At 34.3% G+C, this 19,904-nt stretch overlaps 1 protein-coding gene across 1 annotated transcript; it reads left to right on the top strand.

The window, feature by feature from the left end:
- Window positions 1-9: 9 nt before the first annotated feature.
- Window positions 10-19,040, top strand: LOC128555803 (small integral membrane protein 7-like). The gene is made up of 5 exons (XM_053539378.1): window positions 10-167; window positions 8,790-8,831; window positions 13,533-13,582; window positions 14,477-14,567; window positions 17,070-19,040. Exons 1-5 carry the CDS (start codon window positions 142-144, stop codon window positions 17,083-17,085), a joined length of 225 nt encoding a protein of 74 aa, XP_053395353.1. The 5' UTR covers window positions 10-141; the 3' UTR covers window positions 17,086-19,040.
- Window positions 19,041-19,904: the final 864 nt, after the last annotated feature.

Genomic DNA, 19,904 nt, shown 5'->3' on the forward strand with positions numbered 1-19,904 from the left:
AATATATTTGAGCTACAAAACAGTCGTTTATTTACTCAGATCAAAAATCCACATAGCAAAAAATGAAATATTTTAAGTTTTCAACTTTATAGAACAAAGTAATAATTTATTCTCCTGGAGAGTTAAGAATATTTTCACAACATGTTTTCAGACTTGATATTATTTGGGTAAGTTTCGTTGTATTTTGAGAATAAAACATCAAGACAGACTCGAAGTGTAAGGAAATCCCTAGTCGAACTAATCCGACGTATACAGTTTGTTCTATATTGTGACGGTCAAACTGTAACGTCGGACCAAAATATGCCAAAAACCGAGTGGAAATTGAGTTTTATGAAGTTTGCATTTAACACCAATTTTTCACATTTTTCTACACTCTACTTGTTAAACATAATAAATACAGACGAATACCTGATAATCTTGCTTGTTTCTATAAGTAAATCGGTAAAAAATACGTTGGTTTCAAAACGGAACACGTTAGCTGAAATCCTATGTAAACAACCGCCCAACTGTGGTGAAATATGTACCGCGTCAAACCGCCCTACCGGTGAACCGGTCAATTTCGTCTCCGTTTTGTTTTTCGTAATGCACCTCTTACATGTTTTGAAATTGTTGAACGTTAGTGAGTATTGTAAAATCATTTTTTCTCCATGTTTTTTTGTCTGTTACAATGAAATTAATAAAAAATCTTCTAAATTCACAAATGTATTATCGTTCCAACAACAAAATGTAAAAGAAAAGTCAAAGGATCCATGCATTAATTTGACATTATGTTTTGTTTTGTTTTGTTTTTCTTTAATAAATGTTTATTTGCAGGGTTTATGACTGATTTTAACCACATACAAACGTATAGTAAAAACAATTGATTTTTGAAACGAAAATAAAGTACGTTCGCGCAAAATGGTCTTATGCGAGATTGAAATTCGGTGAGCGCCAGGAAATTTCCATAACCGTAATGCACCCGTTTTTTAAGTAAGTGGTATTTTTGTTGGCTTAGTGACAAAATTCATTCGTATATAACTTGAATAATTGAAATACAAAAGAAAAATAAAATATATGTACACAAAACGTTTTTATAACACATTGAAAATCGACGAGCCTAAGGGAAATATGAACTCAAATTACCTAAACTTCTCTTATATAAACAACTGTTTTAATTATTTTTTGGAAGATCTATAACCCTGTTCAATCAGAAAAAAATAACTGAGAGAAATTTATTAAAAGTTATTTCTGTATACGAGATTTATGGAAATCGTATTCGCGGCATAAGAGTAGATATCTCCAAGAAATAAATGTTTATTTCTGATCATCGTCTTGAATACTCGGGTTTACTTTGAAAGTGTTTTAATACCTGTCACATTCTTTTTTAGTTAAATAATGTATTGATACCGGTTACAAGACAGATTCCAAATCGGCAAATTTTTTGGAAAGTTTGAAGCATAGATTTTTTTTATTTATTCTAATAATTTTTATTACGTTTTGAATATTAGATAATTGTAATTAATCGTCTGTCACAATCAAATAGATTACCGATAATTGCAACAGGGGTGCAAATTGATATAGATGTAGTAAGTCTTCTTAAGCTGAATTTGTTTGCAAATTAATTGACATCTCGTTTGCAATATGTTTCACTTCAGTGAATGCCCTTAGATTATTTGGACAACAAAATAACATTTTTTTTAATCAGTAATGAAAAAACGACTTCTAACAACGCAATGATTGAATGTCGCAAGTTTTGTTTTTAAATATAGTCACTATGCCGGTTTACAAAAGATACGCACATCACGCGAAATATATAATTTGTAAGTCATTATATTTATAAGAAATATAACCACGCATAGTTATTTGATTTTGTTATCTGAAGAAAAAAACTAAAATATGCACAAGTATTACTGTGCCGATGTACAACAGAAAGGGGCTCCTTTGTTAAGGTCCGTTAGTTAGTACATTAGTAACATGTGTCACCATCATATATTACACAGTCAACAATATAAAATCAAGTTGATTATAGACATACATTGATAACACTTTCAAGTTATCAAAGGAAACACAGTAGATATAACGAAATTTCCCGCGCGCTTGCCGAATTTCAATCTCGTATTAAATATTTTTGCGCGAACGTTTTTTTTTTTTTATATTCTTCTCGTAAGTAAATTATTTATGAAAGTATTTTATTGAATTCTCTCAAAAATTCAAAACTTAGTTAAAAAATAAATGTGTAATACGATGAAACGCGTGATCCCTTCTCAAGTCTGAAACCATGTTACTTCTACCCAGGACGGCACGGATGTAAGTCTCCTCCGGTTTTGAGCGTTTCAATAAATGTGCCCATGTCGTCCCTACTTAACTGGTCTTAATATTTGCCTATGCAAGAAGTTTAGTAAAATATTTTACTGATAGTGACATGAAAACAATAACGGAATCTGAAAATTGAAGAGGGCCGTAATGGGAAAATATGTACAGTAACTTTAAATACACACCGTGAGGTTTGCACAGGTAGATAAAGTGACTTTTTATATCCTCTAGGCTGTTTTTATGTATATATATATATTTCTGTATCCTGTTCATACGCTTAAATAATAAACAACACAGTATACATCATATTTCGTGTTCATTTCTTTTAAATTCATAATCGTAAAAAACGAGAATTCAGCGTACAGGTTTCCACAGATTCTCCAATACTTGAAATGTAAATGCTGTAAGGTGCGCGTTTTCTGATTGGTCAGAAATGATCAAAACAACGCATCATGAAATATCATGGCTGAAAAACAAGGTCAACATTGCGGGGTATTGTCCGTTAGTATTGACCTGGTAGGCATAGGAAATAGAGATCAATATAATTGCACCTTTACTAATCCTACCAGGTGTTCTGTATTACAAAAGTGGATCTATTGTGACATTTTGATACAAGCAAAACTGTATTATCTGCTCTATTATTTACCTAGTGGTACTTCGTTTTATTACTGGCTTGTTAAAAGTTAATTTTTTACCATATGTAAGTTGACAGAATCATAGGAACCATGTCTTGAGGGGTAAATCAAACACAAATGAATAAATCCTTAATGATTTTATTGTGCAAAAAAGTATGATATTATGTTTAAAACAGTTTTCATTTTCCACTCAATTGTGTAATTGCAAGGGAAGTAAACTAATAGATCTCTACCTATAAGTACTAGCCCAAGGCAAGAGTTGTCATTCTTTGTGGATCACAACTTTAAATTAAAACTTAAAACTTCTGTTATTGGTATTAACAAAACTATCATAAACTTCACATTTGTGGAATCATTTTTGGTTATTTCAAGGACTTGGAAATTAATTTCTAGACTTTATCTAATGTAATTCTATCATTGAAATTTTTAGGGCCTATCTCTAGACCTGGCACTCATGAATATTCCGTATGTTTCCGTAAATTAACTTGATTTTCGGTGTACGAACCCAAACAATGATATAGCTATTGAAAAGCCAATATATACCATCACGTATCATGTGCAGATATAGCTGTGCGGACAAAGCGTTTTGCCACTAATCTCAGGGTTGAGTGTTCGAGTCCTCTGTCTGACCAAATTGTTTTTTTTTTTATGATTTTATCTGTAAAAGACGGAAACTTGTCACACTTATCATGTTTTATCAACGAAATACTCTACTATCGATTACCATTCTTCTACGTACATAAAACCGTTCTACAAAATGTCGTTTACAATCTTCAGGACCCGACAAGCATTCATTCATTCAACGGACAATTCAAAGAACTGTTGTAAGCGATACAAAATGCAATGTTTCATAAAAAAATATATAATCATAGATACAAATACAAACACAAGGAATTATATTTTAAAAATGGTTAGAAAAGAATTCGAACTCATGGTAACGTGTTTTCAAGTCGGAGAGCTTACCACTACACCACTGTGCCGTTGGTTCTCTAAATTGATTATTTTGATAATTCTAGATATTTTCAGGACACGAATATCACGTGAAATAACGAAAACGCCCGAAAATATTGGCGAAGATTAATGAGTGCCAGGTCAATACTTACGGACAATAGCTGTGGATTTATTGCCGGTATAAGGTAATGCTGTGTATTTCAAGGATATCATCGGTGCAGATCGCGAGAAAAAGGATCTTTCTTCGTTGACATGCTATATATTTCATAGTGTTCAACAATTTCCATTCATGTATTTGATAGTATTTGAGATGCGAGCAAATTTTGCTCGCAGCAGATCCCAGGTTTTTGACATACTTTGGCTTGTCGCAGGGCCCTCTCTACATTTTGGGGGATTGGGGCCGGGACCCTTGGAGGGGGGAATTTCGCGTCGTTTTCAAGGGAGGGGGGAATTCATTCTGGAGATATGACATCTGATCATAACCCCTTAAATTAAGGTCAACTGAGTATTACAGATACCAAACTAATGTGAATATATAAGAAGTATTGTACAGAACATAATCTATTGAAAACAGGCAACTTTTATTTTCTTTTATTAAATCAGTTAGGTGACATCCAATCGAGGTTCACATGTCGTCATTAACAGAAGCACTAGCAGTATCCACGGACATTGTCTCAGCAGCAGCCGGAGCAGGGCTTCCCTTCATCGTATCTACCTGATTGTGCATGTCTGGCCCTGATGAAACAGCGGTGTCCGTGACAGTAGTTTGTTTTTTGAGAACATGCTGCTTAAAAAGCAAATCTATTTTTGCGCATTTCGCCCCAGTTGCATCCGTGATCTTTTTACTGTATGATGTGCATTATGCAACATTTTTTTTCAAAGGGAAGTAACTTTGCATACACACATCCGGGGAATTGAAAAACGAGCGTATTATACGGATCAGTAAAACCAGGGGTTCCACTAGACCTGAAAACCCAAGAGTCCTGGGACCCTTGGGTCCAAATTTTGAAGGGTCCTTTTTCAAAATACAAGAGTCCTGCCCCAACACATCGATACAATTGACTATATTTTCTTATAAAGTAATACTACGTAATTAATAGCTACTACAACCAAGAACATGTTACAGCATAATAACAATTTCTGTTTCAGGTCATATAATCTCATATTGTAAATAAATTTTTATCAAAATTCATTTTAATTTGATAAGGTTTTTCTTCAATATTTTGGTTTGTTAGATCTTGCAGAAAAGTGCTAAAACACTCTGTAAAAATGTATCCAAAAACGTACTATCCGGATACTGGTACACTTTTGGAATGTCGTCTGAAATGTTGTTTTTTGCCAGTTACTTGGTCCACTAAGGTAAACCAGAGGTAGTTCCTCAAATAATGATGCTACTTTTCATTAAAAATAGCATTGAAATTCAAGTTTTTTTAGTGAATTTTGGAAAAATTGCATATGTCATCGGGTGTAATTAGAATCGTGAATGGACATTCTAAACTTATTTTTACTTTCCAAATTCATTTAAATTTGTGGATTTTCTCGTTGAAGTTAAGGTACAATCATTAAACAATGATCTAATTTAAAGTTTGCATGAAGAAATCTTGCAGGACACTTTTCACGTGCTCGGTATTCAGCTGGACGATAATTTAATAATTGGCGCCTTTTTTGACAGTATGCCGGCTCAATACGGGTAACGCTTTATCAATTAATGTTAACACTTCATTGATTCTCATTACCTATGTGCACTCGCCGTGACGTAACTTGCTGATAAAGAAAAATCAGCGTGGCATGTCCACAGGATAAAGGGCGGGAATTTAGCAGAAGATCAAAGGCAGGAGGGCATGACCGCGAGTGTTTATTTTGAATACACGTGTTTATCGTGGACATAGTTTTACTTTAGGAAATGACTGATTATCAAAGGAAAATGTCTCCGGGTCCCGAGTGATGCACAGGCAATTATCATGCCGGGTCCTTTGAGCCTCTTTTGAAAATCTCCCGGACCCGGGCTCCTAAGACTATCGGGTATCGATTTTTTTCTTGATTTTTTTTTTTTTCGAGGGGGAATTTTTCTGTACTTGGGGGGAAAAAAACATACTATTTCGAGGGGGGAATGGGGCCGAATTTCGGCCCCAAAAATCGGCAAACGAGGGCCCTGTGTCGCGATGGCTGCAAAAGTCAGAAATAAAAAAGCAGCCACTCAGCGACAGTAAGCTTGTCTAAGGAAATCCCCAACTGAAATCCATTGGGAACGTTTTCTGGTATATATACAAAGTATTTGTAATGATTATATCTCTGAAAATGAATTTATGTTGACATTAAAGCATAAATTTGCCTCGCTGACATTTAATGAATGTGTACATGTATTTTGTGTTTTGTTTCAGCAGTTGAATGAAATTGGCAGCCTGTTGTTTATTGAAGGAAGTGTCTGGGGGTACGGATCTGTACCTCTAGAATCTGATTCTAGAGGTATGGATCTTTACCTCTAGACAAGCCTGTTGGGGGTTTTCTAGGGGTACGGACCTCCTTTTTATAGATATGTAGGGTTATATATATATCTTACATTTTGTTGAAAATGAAATAAAAAATAAGACTTAACCAGTATTCACTTAAAACTTGGATCTAAATGGTTTACAGATACCAGCGTTCACCCGATGGTTTACTTTCTCTTTCAAAACCTAAATAACCGAGGAACTCCAAATGAATACACTGTTCCGTGCCGATAAGTTTGTTGTAAAATAAACTGTTGATAACAGATTTATGTAAATGAGTGCTTGTAACCCTTAAATGAATTCTATTTGAAATTCAGCAGAAAAGATAAATTAAGCATAATAATATGCACCTATTTATTTTGTAATTTAACAAGATATAATGATAACTGGCACGGAACTGATTGTTTAATAATCAATTAACCAACATTAAGTAAAAGAAACTATTTGTGAAAACGTCCCTTGTATCTCATAACGGCTACCAAATGTGTGGAAAACATAAATACCCTAAGGGTTAATTATCATTAAAAATAGTTTTTTCCCCAAGATATTTAACTTTTTTTTTGTTTAATCTTTATATCTTTTTTTCTGCCAGTTCGAATCCTCATGATTTATTCGGTGTTCCTCAGTTATTTACGTTTCGAAAGAAAATGTAACAAATCAGGTGAACGTTGTTATGAGTAAACCATTTAGATCCAAGTTTAAGGTGAATTCTGATGAATTCTTATTTGTTATTTCATTTTCAACAAAATTTGAAATATAAATGACCCTTAATCTGTAGAAAATCGGAGGTCCGTACCCCTAGAAAACCCCTAACAGGCTTGTCTAGAGGTACGGATCCGTACCCCTAGACACTTGGACTTCCTTTATTGAAACCGGTGTCAGGGACAGGTTAGATATCTCCTTGCACCTGTCATATCATATTTTCAAAGATTTAAGTCTCTTATTTAAAATTATGAATTAAATTCAACCCATTTTGAAGTTTCTACATGATATCAATGTTTAATTCATTAAAGCAAGTAAGTCTGAACCAACATTCAAGTCTGACCAGTATGACTATGTTATGACTTTTTTGGATTTTTTAATGTCTTTGTTTTCTTAACAGTAAAATGGAGATACGGGTAAGGCTTAGAGGGATGACAACTTAACTAAAAAATATCAGATCATAAAATAAGTCGTCCTGATAAGCCAAAATGAGTAAGGCTAACAATAGAATATATAGGGCACCCAGTGGGAAGTCAGGTAGTTTACCAAATGAGCTAACTGGTTTTTTTGACACTACCTAACAGATGGCTAACCTGGCCTCTAGAGCTTTTCTAGGTGTGTGGTAATTAACAAAGTTAAGAATTAGGAAGTGTCTAGTCTGGTAACTGGACACTAAGCCTACGTTCTAAACCGGACACTGTAATGTTCTAATTATGTGAACATTTCGACCGTTAAAGGATGACTGACCCGAGACTGGATTGTGTAATACTACATTTATTCACTATGGATGATACAGCTAGTGTGGTGCAGGAGGGAGGAGTTACATTTCATGAATGAGTGACCATTACATCCCTCCTATCTTCAGATTTAAAATCTAATAATATTTTCTAAGAACAAAATATATTGTGAAACTTAGTTGTAACACAAACAAAAGAAGATCATTAAACTTCAAAGAAAATATCAACATTGTTGGTTAAAAGATCTCCATCTACAGTGATGAAAACTAGATGAGGTTCAAAAGCTCTTCAGAGCTTATGTTGTAATGTTGCCTTCTAGCAGGCTTAAAATAAAACTTATCTATCTACAGTATCTGTTGTATGTGTTGCAAATTCCCACTACAGACATGACAGATATATTTGAAGTTTTAGGTGAAAATTTTAAAACTAATGCCTCATTCTTTGCTTGCAACAAAAAAGTGAAGACTTTAATTGAGTTTATTAATTCACAATATACCTAAAAAAGGAGGCCTGTATTCCTAGACAATCCCTTACGGTCTTGCCTAGAGGTACCAATACATACCTCTAGACACTCCCTGCTCAGAAGCTTCAAATCTAATCACCACAGATTTTTAAAAACAACATTATTTTTAAAGATTTGATTACAGACCTTTGATAAACCTTATTTGATAAGTTCCATTTTGGAAATGTTATAGTTTGCCACTAACACTTGTCATGAATGACATGATCATCCGCAAATATCAGCAAACACATATCAGCTGTTCATTTCGGTGTTCGCTTTTCTCTTGCAAATTACATTTGCCATGAAATAGTTCCTGCAAACTTCCCTGATACAAGTTGCTGTGAACATCCATCAAACATATTGCTGCAATCATATTAAATACTGTGGGGTTCTTTAAACATCTACTTAATTTATTGTATGTGTACAGTCATATATAAGTGATAAAAGTACAAAATTAATAAATATATATTTATTATTTCAGGACATTACTGGTGAATGCATGTGCTGTTGTTAACTTCAAGCTGTGAGTCATTTTTATTTGTTTTTTCTGCTTCCCCCCCCCCCCCCCCCCCATTACTTTGTTATGCATATCTCAAATAGTATTTGATCTAGAGTCACTAAACATCATTGGAACATTACAAGACCAGTTTTAGGGACTATGTGCTTTTCCATCAGTCTGTCTGTCCATAACTCTTCCATCCGACTAGGGATTTAAATATTGCCTGGTGGTACAAATGTTCAGCTCAGTGAGACACTGTATCATGCACAAGTCAGAATACCCCCTCATAGGTCAAGGTCATGCTTAAAGGTATTTTAAAGATTTTAGGTATTTTTTTCTTGTCTGGTCATTAACTTTGCCCTGCATGAAAGCACACACAAGTGACATGTGACAAATAATGTCTAACGAAGGAAGTGCAGTGAAATATGATAAGCTTTTATTTAATTTCATTTAATTGTCGATATTATTGCAAATTGAAAAATTGAAGAAAAACAGTTACATTCAGTATAATTTTTATTTTTGCACACGAAAAGCTTATATAGCCATATACATATATACTTAAACGTATCAACACTTATTCAATGTTTTACTAAAACATCGATGAATTGTAGATTTAATCATACATTGGCCTAATTTTTTTACGCGTTGACATTCCAGATACACCATAGAAGGCTCATTTATATATTAATGCATATTGCACTTGGTATGATTTTCCAGGCGTGTAACGTAACTGTCACCAAATATTTTTGTCTATGGTTAATATATCATTTTATTGAATGAAGCATATTTACTCGACGGCAGATTATTTTGACAATGAAAAGCCGTAAAAACATCTTTAACTTTCTTTAAATATTTTGATTGATACTATAGCAATCAGTGTCCACTCAACATGCTCAACTTGTTGATTGACAGGTGACACTCGAATAATGTGCCTGTTCGTTAATAACAATTATAACAATTATAAGTTACTTTTAACAGAATGATAAGCAATAAGATTTAAAAATATATTTCATATTGGTTATTATTAAAGTTCAGTAAATAAAGAGTGGTCTGAAAGAGAGAGAGAAAAAAAAAACAATGATTTTATAAGTATCATTATTTCTTCATTCATGGCGGTAAAATAATTCCTCTTTTACCTGAAATATGTGAAAAAGAATTATCATATTAGCATAAAAAAATGATAAATATGTTTGAATTCAGTCATAAACCACTTCAAAAATACCATTTGTTGAAGAAATACGGGTGTATTTCGGTTATGGTAATTTCCCGAGCGGTCGCCAAATTTCAATCTCGTATAAATCGTTTTGTGTTAAGTATTTTATTTTCCTTTTGTAAACTTATTATTTATATTAAACACGAATGATTTCTGAAAAAAAAACACTACAAAAAACCATTTATTAATAAATTACGGGTGTATTTCGGTTATGGAAATTTCCGGCGCTGTCGCCGAATTTCAATCTCGTATAAAATCATTTTGCGTAAACGTATTTTATTTTCATTTCGTATGTTAATTATTTATGATAAATATGATTGAATTATATCAAAAACACTTCAAAAATACCTTTAAATTAAAAAATACAGGTGTATTCCGGTTATGCAAAGTGTATTCCGGTTTTTAGGTGGATTCCGGTTTAATGTGTGACCTTGAATTAATGTTCCTCCAATATCTGGATACAGACATTCACCATAGCAAGACAATACACCATGTGCAAACCTCAGTGAGTTGCATATGGAGGTCAAAGGTTCACAGTGTCTATTTTGTGTCTGCTCCATAAACAAGATGAATTGTTGTAAACACTCATTCATCATCACTCTGCTCTAAGTGTGTTGACATTTTCTACAAATAACAATCTCCTTTGAAACCATTTGTTAGAAATCGATGAATCTTTGCCTAGTTATTTCTTTGGTAGTCCTCTTTCATAGATACTTATTAAATGGTTTTTACATAAGGGCCATCAGGGCAAAAATTGGAAAATCTTCAAACAACATCTCGCAAACCAATGGTCTGATTCTTGAAATCATTCCATAACAATATTTCTTGGGTACCAAGAGTGATTTGTCAAAAAACATGGCCACAAGGGAGTTTAGTCACTATATTCCCTGTATGTACATAATGGGAACTTTAAAGATCTGGACCTGTATGTATACTGTGGAAACTCTTGTCAGATACTGCTGACCTAATTTTAAAATAATTTCACTCAAGTAATCCTTGACATTTTTAGCTCACCTGAGCACGAAGTGCTCAAGGTGAGCTTTTGTGATCGCCCTGTGTCCGTCGTCAGTCGTCCGTCCGTCGTCAGCAGTTTGACTGTTAACACAATTAACTGAGATCACAATTTTGGCCTAACCTTAATATAACTTGGTGAGAATGTTACCCTCATAAAAATCTTGGACGAGTTCAATATTGGGTCATCTGGGATCAAAAACTAGGTCACCAGGTCAAATCAAAGGAAAAGCTTGTTAACACTCTAGAGGTCACAATTTTGGCCCAATCTTAATGAAACTTGGTCAGGATGTTACCCTCAATAAAATCTTGGATGAGTTCGATATTGGGTCATCTGGGGTCAAAAACTAGGTCACCAGGTCAAATCAAAGGAAAAGCTTGTTAACACTCGAGAGGTCACAATTTTGGCCAAATCTTAATGAAACTTGGTCAGAATGTTACCCTCAATAAAATCTTGGACGAGTTTGATATTGGGTCATCTGGGGTCAAAAACTAGGTCACCATGTCAAATCAAAGGAAAAACTTGTTAACCCTGTGGAGGCCACATTTATGACCATATCTTCATGAAACTTGGTCAGGATGTTACTCATGATGATCTCAAAGTCCAGTGTGAATCTGGGTCATGTAGGGTCAAAAACTAGGTCACCAGGTCAAATCAAAGGAAAAGCTAGTTAACACTCTAGAGGCCACATTTATGACCATATCTTAACGAAACTTGGTCAGAATGTTAATCTTGATGATCTTTAGGTCAGGTTCGAATCTGGGACATGTGGGGTCAAAAACTAGGTCACCAGGTCAAATCAAAGGAAAAGCTTGTTAACACTCTAGAGACCACATTTATGACTTTATCTTCATGAAACTTAGTCAGAATGTTATTCTTGGTGATCTTACGGTCAAGTTCAAATCTGGGTCATATGGGATCAAAACTAGGTCACCAGGTCAAATCAAAGGAAAAGCTAGTTAACACTCTAGAGGCCACATTTATGACCGTATCTTAATGAAACTTGGTCAGAATGTTAATCTTGATGATCTATAGGTCTTGTTCGAATCTGGGTCATGTGGGGTCAAAAACTAGGTCACCGGGTCAAATCAAAGGAAAAGCTGGTTAACTCTCTAGAGGCCGCATTTATGACTGTATCTTCATGAAACTTAGTCAGAATGTTAATCTTGATGATCTTTAGGTCAAGTTTGAATCTGGGTCATATGGGGTCAAAAACTAGGTCATCAGGTCAAATCAAAGGAAAAGTTAGTTAACACTTTAGAGGCCACATTTATGACCATATCTTAATGAAACTATCTTGATGATCTTTAGGTCAGTAGGTCAGGTGAGCGATACAGGGCCTTCATGGCCCTCTTGTTTCCTGATGATACTACTTTTATTTTTATTGAAATGTAAGTGTTTGATATTACCATGATATTACCAGTATGTAAAGTCCTTCAATACGGATAGGGGGCCTCCGTGGCCGAGTGGTTAGAGTCGTTGACTTCAAACCATTTGCCCCTCATCGATGTGGGTTCGAAACCTCATTTGGGGCGTAGAATTCTTCACGTGAGGAAGCCATCCAGCTGGCTTATGGAAGGTCGGTGGTTCTACCCAGGTGCCCGCTCGTGATGAAAGTATGCACGGAGGGGCACCTGGGGTCTTCCTCCACCATTAAAGCTGGAAAGTCGCCATATGACCTAAAATTGTGTCGGTGCGACGTTAAACCCAACAAAATAAATAAATCAATACGGATAGACTATAGGCAGCTCTGTAAGAGAAAAAACTAATAATGCAATAAAGTCTTATAAAATTTTGCTAAATGAAGCTTTTCCTTTTTCTACTGAGATAAAAGTATTTGTTGTAATTGTAATATATAACCACTGTATTCGGAACAACACTTACCTAGGCGCTAATAGCCAAAATTTGCAAAAGCAGCATTATTCAAGACAGTCTGTCTTTAGGCTCAGTCACTCAGGCATTTATGCATAGAACTGAGATGCATTGATCAGTCAGGGGTGTAACTGTTTTAAGTTATGTAACCTATTTCAGTTACTTTTTCAAGCATTTTATAACCTGTATTAGTTATAAAATATAGATAACCTAGGTAAGTTATTCAAAAAAAGCCTTTTTGCTGTTCTCACAAAGTGACCTTTAAAGTGTAGTTAGTAGCAAACTGTGGTTAATCAAATTCTCTTTTAGTCTGATCATGACCTGATGATCATAATGGGATGTTAAAAGTTTTATAGCTTTAAAACCATCTGCGTAAGACTTTATCAGCCTTGCGTAAAAAAATTTACTGCATAGCTGGAGAGATAAAAGGCCAAGGATTCATGAAATTATTGCATTAGTCACATTCAAAATGAGGTATTGACACAGGAGGGCTTTGTAATATTTTATGATAACTGAAACAAGTTATGAAAGTAAACGCAATAACTCAAATGGGTTATAAACTGTGATAACTCGAAACAGTTACACCCCTGACTGTTGATAATTTAAATCTTTATTGTTTTCTTTGTAGTAAGCGAAAGAAAGACGAAGCATTTGAGGTAGCCGTAGAACCCAGTGTAGGTAGGTATCATATTAGTATAAACAGTGATTATCTGAGGTAACCTGGGATAGAGAGGTACCACTGGTCAAGGCTTACTTATCCAGCAAGAAGATTCAGGAATATTTACCTTAATGGCCTTTTTAAGATGAAAGATATATCATTCTTGGTATACTTGAAATTCTGGAATATAATTTATTTTGACCAATTTTGTAATTTTTTTAAGCCAAAATATTGATAAAGTACATTGTATTAGGTTAGTAGGTAACTTTCATTTTAAGACTTAGTATAAAATAAAGACTTTCTGTTATTTCTAAATGTGTTTGACACAGACTTAAACTAGTGTCCAATATCTTCATCCACTCGGGAGTCATTAAACAGTCTAGTAACAGCTCCTGCAGCTTCCTCAGATGTGCCCAATTTCACTATCCAGCATCAAAATAGTGTAGTGCACTGTCTCTTGTGACAGCTCTTGTTTCTTTAGAAGATGTAGAGGGAATTGTTGACTTTTTTCATCTCAAGTCACATAGGGGTTGATTTTGTGACACAAATAGACTGCTTTACACCTGAAACTCAGTGTCACAATGTATTTAGCCAGAATAGTGACTGTCTTTATCTATGAATTTTTTAATAGGCAGTGAAAAATACAATACACATCATTTTGATGATGAATATTAGCTCACTTGATCAGTGTATCAGTCATGTTCAGTATTGGGACCTTCATCTTTGTAGAAACACACATTTATGCAAATAGGCATTTCATAATTATTTTGTAAAGTATGAAGTATGAGTTACATATTATGCGATATGATTAGAAAACAAATTGAATCAAATGCAGTGAGTTACTTAGAGGTTATGTTAGTGTTGCATATGTTACAGTGGTTCAGTGTATTAAAAAATAACTGAATATTTTGCAGGAGACAAAGTTAGAGAATTTTTACTCAGCTTACGGTACTTCAGGATCTTCATTGCACTTTGGAATGTCTTCATCATGTTTTGTATGCTTGTGTAAGTATCATTATTAATACTAAATATTTTTCAGTGAAATATATCTGGTAATCTATCAAATAGTTCCAAGTTTAAACCATTCAAAACTTGAAATAGATAGAAAATTTGTTTTGTTTGCGAGATAAAATATCTTTCACTGATGGACACCAGGTCTTGTGTTTTTAGCCCACCATCATAAGATGGTGGGCTATTCAAATCACTCTGCGTCCGTGGTCCGTCGTCCTTCCGTCCGTCCGCCCGTCCTTCCGTCCGTAAACACTTTCTCGTTATCGCATCTCCTCAGAAACTACTAGGGGGATTTTGACCAAACTTTGTCAGAATGATGTATTGGTACCCTACTTCTGTCCCCCTGAAAATCAGACTGGTTCAACAATTTTTGAGTGAGTTATGGCCCTTTGTTTATTTTTATAATTTACATAGATTTATATAGGGAAAAAGTTTAAAAATCTTCTTGTCCAAAACAACAGGGCCTAGGGCTTTGATATTTGGTATGAAGCATCATCTAGTGGTCCTCTACCAAGTTTGTTCAGATTATTTCCCTGGGGTCAAGTATGGCCCCGTCCTGGGGGTCACATGATTTACATAGACTTATATAGGGAAAAGCTTTTAAAATCTTCTTGTCAATAACCTACAACATTCAAATTTGGACCACATGACTGTATGGTTTTGAGTGGCAATATGAACCTTGACATGAGTTGACCTTGATTTTGACCTAGTGACCTACTTTCACATTTCTGTAGCTACAGCCTTCAAAATTTGGACCACATGCATAGTTTTGTGCACCGAAAAAAACTTTGACCTTGACATTGACCTAGTGACCTACTTTCGCATTTTTGAATGTACAGGCTTCAAATTTGGACCACATGCATAGTTTCGTGTTCCGAAATGATATTTGACCTTGATTTTGACCTAGTGACCTACTTCCACATTTCTCAAGCTACAGCCTTCAAATTTGGACCACATGCATAGTTTTGTGTTCCAAAATAAAATTTGACCTTGATTTTGACCTAGTGACCTACTTTCACATTTCTCAAGCTACAGCCTTCAAATTTGGACCACTTGCATAGTTTTGTGTACCGAAATGAACTTTGACCTTAAGATTGACCTAGTGACCTACTTTCACATTTCTGTAGCTACAGGCTTAAAATTTAGACCACATGCATAGGATTGTTTACCGAAACAAACTTTGACCTTGACATTGACCTAGTGACCTACTTTCACATTTTTGAAGGTACAGGCTTCAAATTTGGACCACATGCATAGATTTGTGTTCTGAAGTGAAATTTGACCTTGATTTTGACCTAGTGACCTACTTCCACATTTCTCGAGTTACAGCCTTCAAATTTGGACCACTTGCATAGTTTTGTGTACCTAAATAAACTTTGACCTTAGGATTGACCTAGTGACCTACTTTCAAATTTCTCAAACTACAGCCTTCAAACTTGATGCACATGCATAGTTTCGTGTACAAAGAACTTTGTCCTTGAAATTGATCTTGTGACCTACTTTCAAATTTCTCAAGCTACAGCTTTCAAATTTGGACCACATGCACAGTGTTGTGTACGGAAATGAAATTTGACCTTGAGCTAGTCAATAAGTCTTGAAATTTGGAACACTCAAAAATGGCACATTGGTGGGTGCCAAGATCACTCTGTGATCTCTTGTTTCTTGGGGCTGTGCCAATAGTGAAATACTGCATCTGTGAAAAATATTTCGAGCATACACTGAAACAAACAATAATCCTCTATATAATAGTGCTGAATAGAGGGCAGCTGTTTCATAAAAAATACAAGAAACAAGTAGTTTGTAGCTTACCTGAGCTATTATATTCACTCTCCACCGGTCCGTCCACACTTCTCTTCAAATGACATCTCTGAAAATACTGGTTAGAATTACACCAAGTTTAGTCAGTGGCATTCTGGCATGGTCCACTATTAAGGTTTTTCAAATGTTTAGCTAAAAATAGGAAAACCTTTTAAATTACTTCTTTTCATGACTCGCAGGATGGATCTTCATGAAACTTGGTCTGTCTGCTCCCAAATTTGTTCAAATGGGGGTGCTTGATCCCACTACTAAATTGCCTCAGATCATTCTGTTTTGTTAAAAAAAAGGATTGCCAGGGGGCAGGGCTAGTTTTCCCTATATGACTGGAAAACTTGCCAAATCGTTTCTGCTGAAACCACTGGCTCGATTTTGAAATTATTTCATAGCATTGTTCCTTGTTTTAAAGATATCCAATCCAGCTGTGAATATCGGGCTAGGGCCATCTTGGCTCTCTTATTTTTTATTTTTAAATAAATGTAGTAATAATTTAATAAATTTAAATCAATAGGCTGCTAAAGTTGCAAGTTATTCTGTTATTTGTTCAGAATGTGTACAGAAAGAGGTAGTGAGATTGTGTAATTTATGTAAAAAATGCTCAGATTGTTTAAAATCTTATTTAAGAACACTTCTGTTTACTGTTGTTGTTAGAATACATTGTAAATGCTTTTCTTATTTCAGGTTTTTTGGTCATTGAAAGTGGATAAAGAGTGAAGATGATTTTATCAGTAGATAGTTGATATCTTGAAATTTGACATATAGCAGGCCTTGTGATCCTTGTGTCTAGAATTATTTACAAAAACATACTTAAAAGGTTCTGATGTGAATAATTTATGCTATAACGTTGATAAACATGTGTGTTATAATGGTCCTGTAATATATCCAGGGTCTGTCATATTAACCCAAGGTCACAGGCCAAGGGTTGATACAACAGATCCAGGCTGTATTACAGCCTCTTATTTATTGTCAGTTTTATTACTTATTTAATACAGGATCGCAGTAAAATGTTTTTACTTAAATGTATGACAATAAAATATTTGTATAAAAACATTTCTTCAGCAGTTACATTTTGATTGACATGTGTGGCTGTACCATAGAAATCACACAGTAACAAGTGAAAGACTGTCGTAGACTGGGCAATACAAGTAACATTTGCGTGCCCCATCACTACCAAACTGTCAGTGCTTAAAATGGTATAATCATGTAATTAATTGTGTGTTCTATGCATCATTATTTTTAAATGGCCCATGGATGCTGGAGCATGGCAAGACTCAGCCGTGGCAAGTTGCCAGGTGAAACACCCAGATAGTCATACATAGCATTTTAGTGCTTACTGCCATACTGTAACTTAACTTTAAGTGTGACATCAGGCCCTTGATGAAAAACTTCGTGTTTTAGTTATTATTAAGTTAAATGTGCTTTTTATATAGTAGTATATTTTTGTACATGAAATAATGATTATAGTACACGTTTTTGTTTAGGTATTTGTTTTACTGTAATTGTTTGGAATGCAAGATTAAAGCTGCAAAAAAATGGAAACTTTATTTTGTTTGATTTATTTATGTTGTTTATAGAATTTATTCCTAAGATATATTTGCATGTGTCTAGTGTGAACTTTGAGAAAAAGTGGGAAAATGTTACAGAATTGTAAAAAAACAAGCAACTTTAATTTATTGTATGTGAGGCATTATGGGTTGCGAAGACTTATAAAGTATTAAACCCTTGATATCAGGTCAGAATTATATTTCTCTGAAACATTTGCTCAGTTACAATTATTGTATCCATCTAAATTGGAATTTTGCTGTTCTGGAAGTAAAATAAGAAAGACTTTGGAAAAAGGGGAAATTAAATTTAATTTATTTGCTCTTGATTACATTTCTAAAGGAAATAACTAAAAGTACATGTGAAATACAAGTAATTTTTTCTTGAAAAACTGTGAATGTGAGTAAGATGAACCACAAATGATATAATTCATTTAAGTATAAAGGACAGAGTTGTGTAGACTTGGACCTTTGATATATGTGATAAGTTAATGTGTATTATTTTCATTCATAGAATCATTAGACATTTTTATGGCTAAATGATATAGAGAAAATTAGGTTACTTTCCATCTGAATTTAAGTTTATCCAACAAGTTGGAGAAAGTTTTATCAACCCAGAGGATAAACTGGAGTTCAGATATTGTTCCATGTTCATTTTTCATAAATATTGAATGTGATATATCATTGGAAAGTTTATTTCATCGTCTTTTTTTCTCAATTTCTTTATTTCTGTTGGATTTAGTAATATTGCCTATTCATTTTTTGTTCTGTCTTCATAAAGGTCATTTTTCTAAATCGGCTTGAAGTGAACCGCTCCTGTAGAAACTGGTTCATTACTTATCATTTGCTTCATCCATGTAGATTGTACCATTATTTTTCTCATTTTAAACAATTACTGTTAAAATACATGAATAATAATGTATACACAGTCATACAAGAGGGCCATTACATGACAAAATGTGCATTAGTGACAAAAGATCAAAATTGAAATACTGTAATAAAATATTCATAAGTAACAGTTTTTTTACCTTTCTGAAAATTTGAAGAAATTATATTCACTATTTCAAGATTTTCAATGCTTTAAAGTCACTGAAGGCATTTAGATAAGTGACCTCAAGAACGACGATGTATATCTAATGTCAAAGTATGTATATCTCTAGCTTAACATCATACATTTGAATATTTAAGAGCCAGTTTAAATTGATTTCACTGAAAAATAACTTGACCATGTATTTTTTGTTTCATCATTGATCTTTTATCTATTAGCCTCTGTATTCTCATGATGTTTTAGAATTTAGGTTGCCATGACAACACAAATAAGGTATATTTGTAAAATGTGCTAGAGTAGGATTTGCCTTAGATAACTGAACTACAATACACTAGTTTTTGCGTGAACACAAATAAAGCAATGATTTTTCAGTATTTTAAACTACTTATTATGCAATCACCACAGGTTTTCTCATGGAATGGCCAAAGTATTTATATGTATATTATTGGGGGGCTTAAGTATACAGTATATTGTGAAATGTTTTTTCATAAAGAAAGGGTATGGAAAATTAAACTAAAAAAAAGTTATATCTTGGTGTAACTTTCAGCCCTAACCTTATCATCGCCTTGCTCATTCTGATGAAGATCTGCACTGTTTCCATTCAGTTAAGCCCCCTTTAACAGTTAATGGCACTGCAAAATTAGAAAAGATGAACAAGTTCATTATAGAATTATAGCAGTGTACGGGTTAGTGATGTGTTTGTGTTAGCCTGTTATTAGTCATCTGATTTTTAGCTCGACTCCCATTCGCAGAATACGTAGAGCCTATCCTACTACCCACGGCGTCGGCCTTCGGCGTTCTGGTGTGGCGTCGGCGTCGGCGTCGGCGTCACACCTTGTTTAAGTTTTTCGTAAAGTCCACATTTTGAAAAGTCTTTTGAGATAAAGCTTTGAAACTTTCATACTTGTTTACCCCACCATGGCAGTT

The sequence above is a fragment of the Mercenaria mercenaria genome, chromosome 3, assembly GCF_021730395.1.
Source record: "Mercenaria mercenaria strain notata chromosome 3, MADL_Memer_1, whole genome shotgun sequence".
Taxonomy (NCBI): domain Eukaryota; kingdom Metazoa; phylum Mollusca; class Bivalvia; order Venerida; family Veneridae; genus Mercenaria; species Mercenaria mercenaria.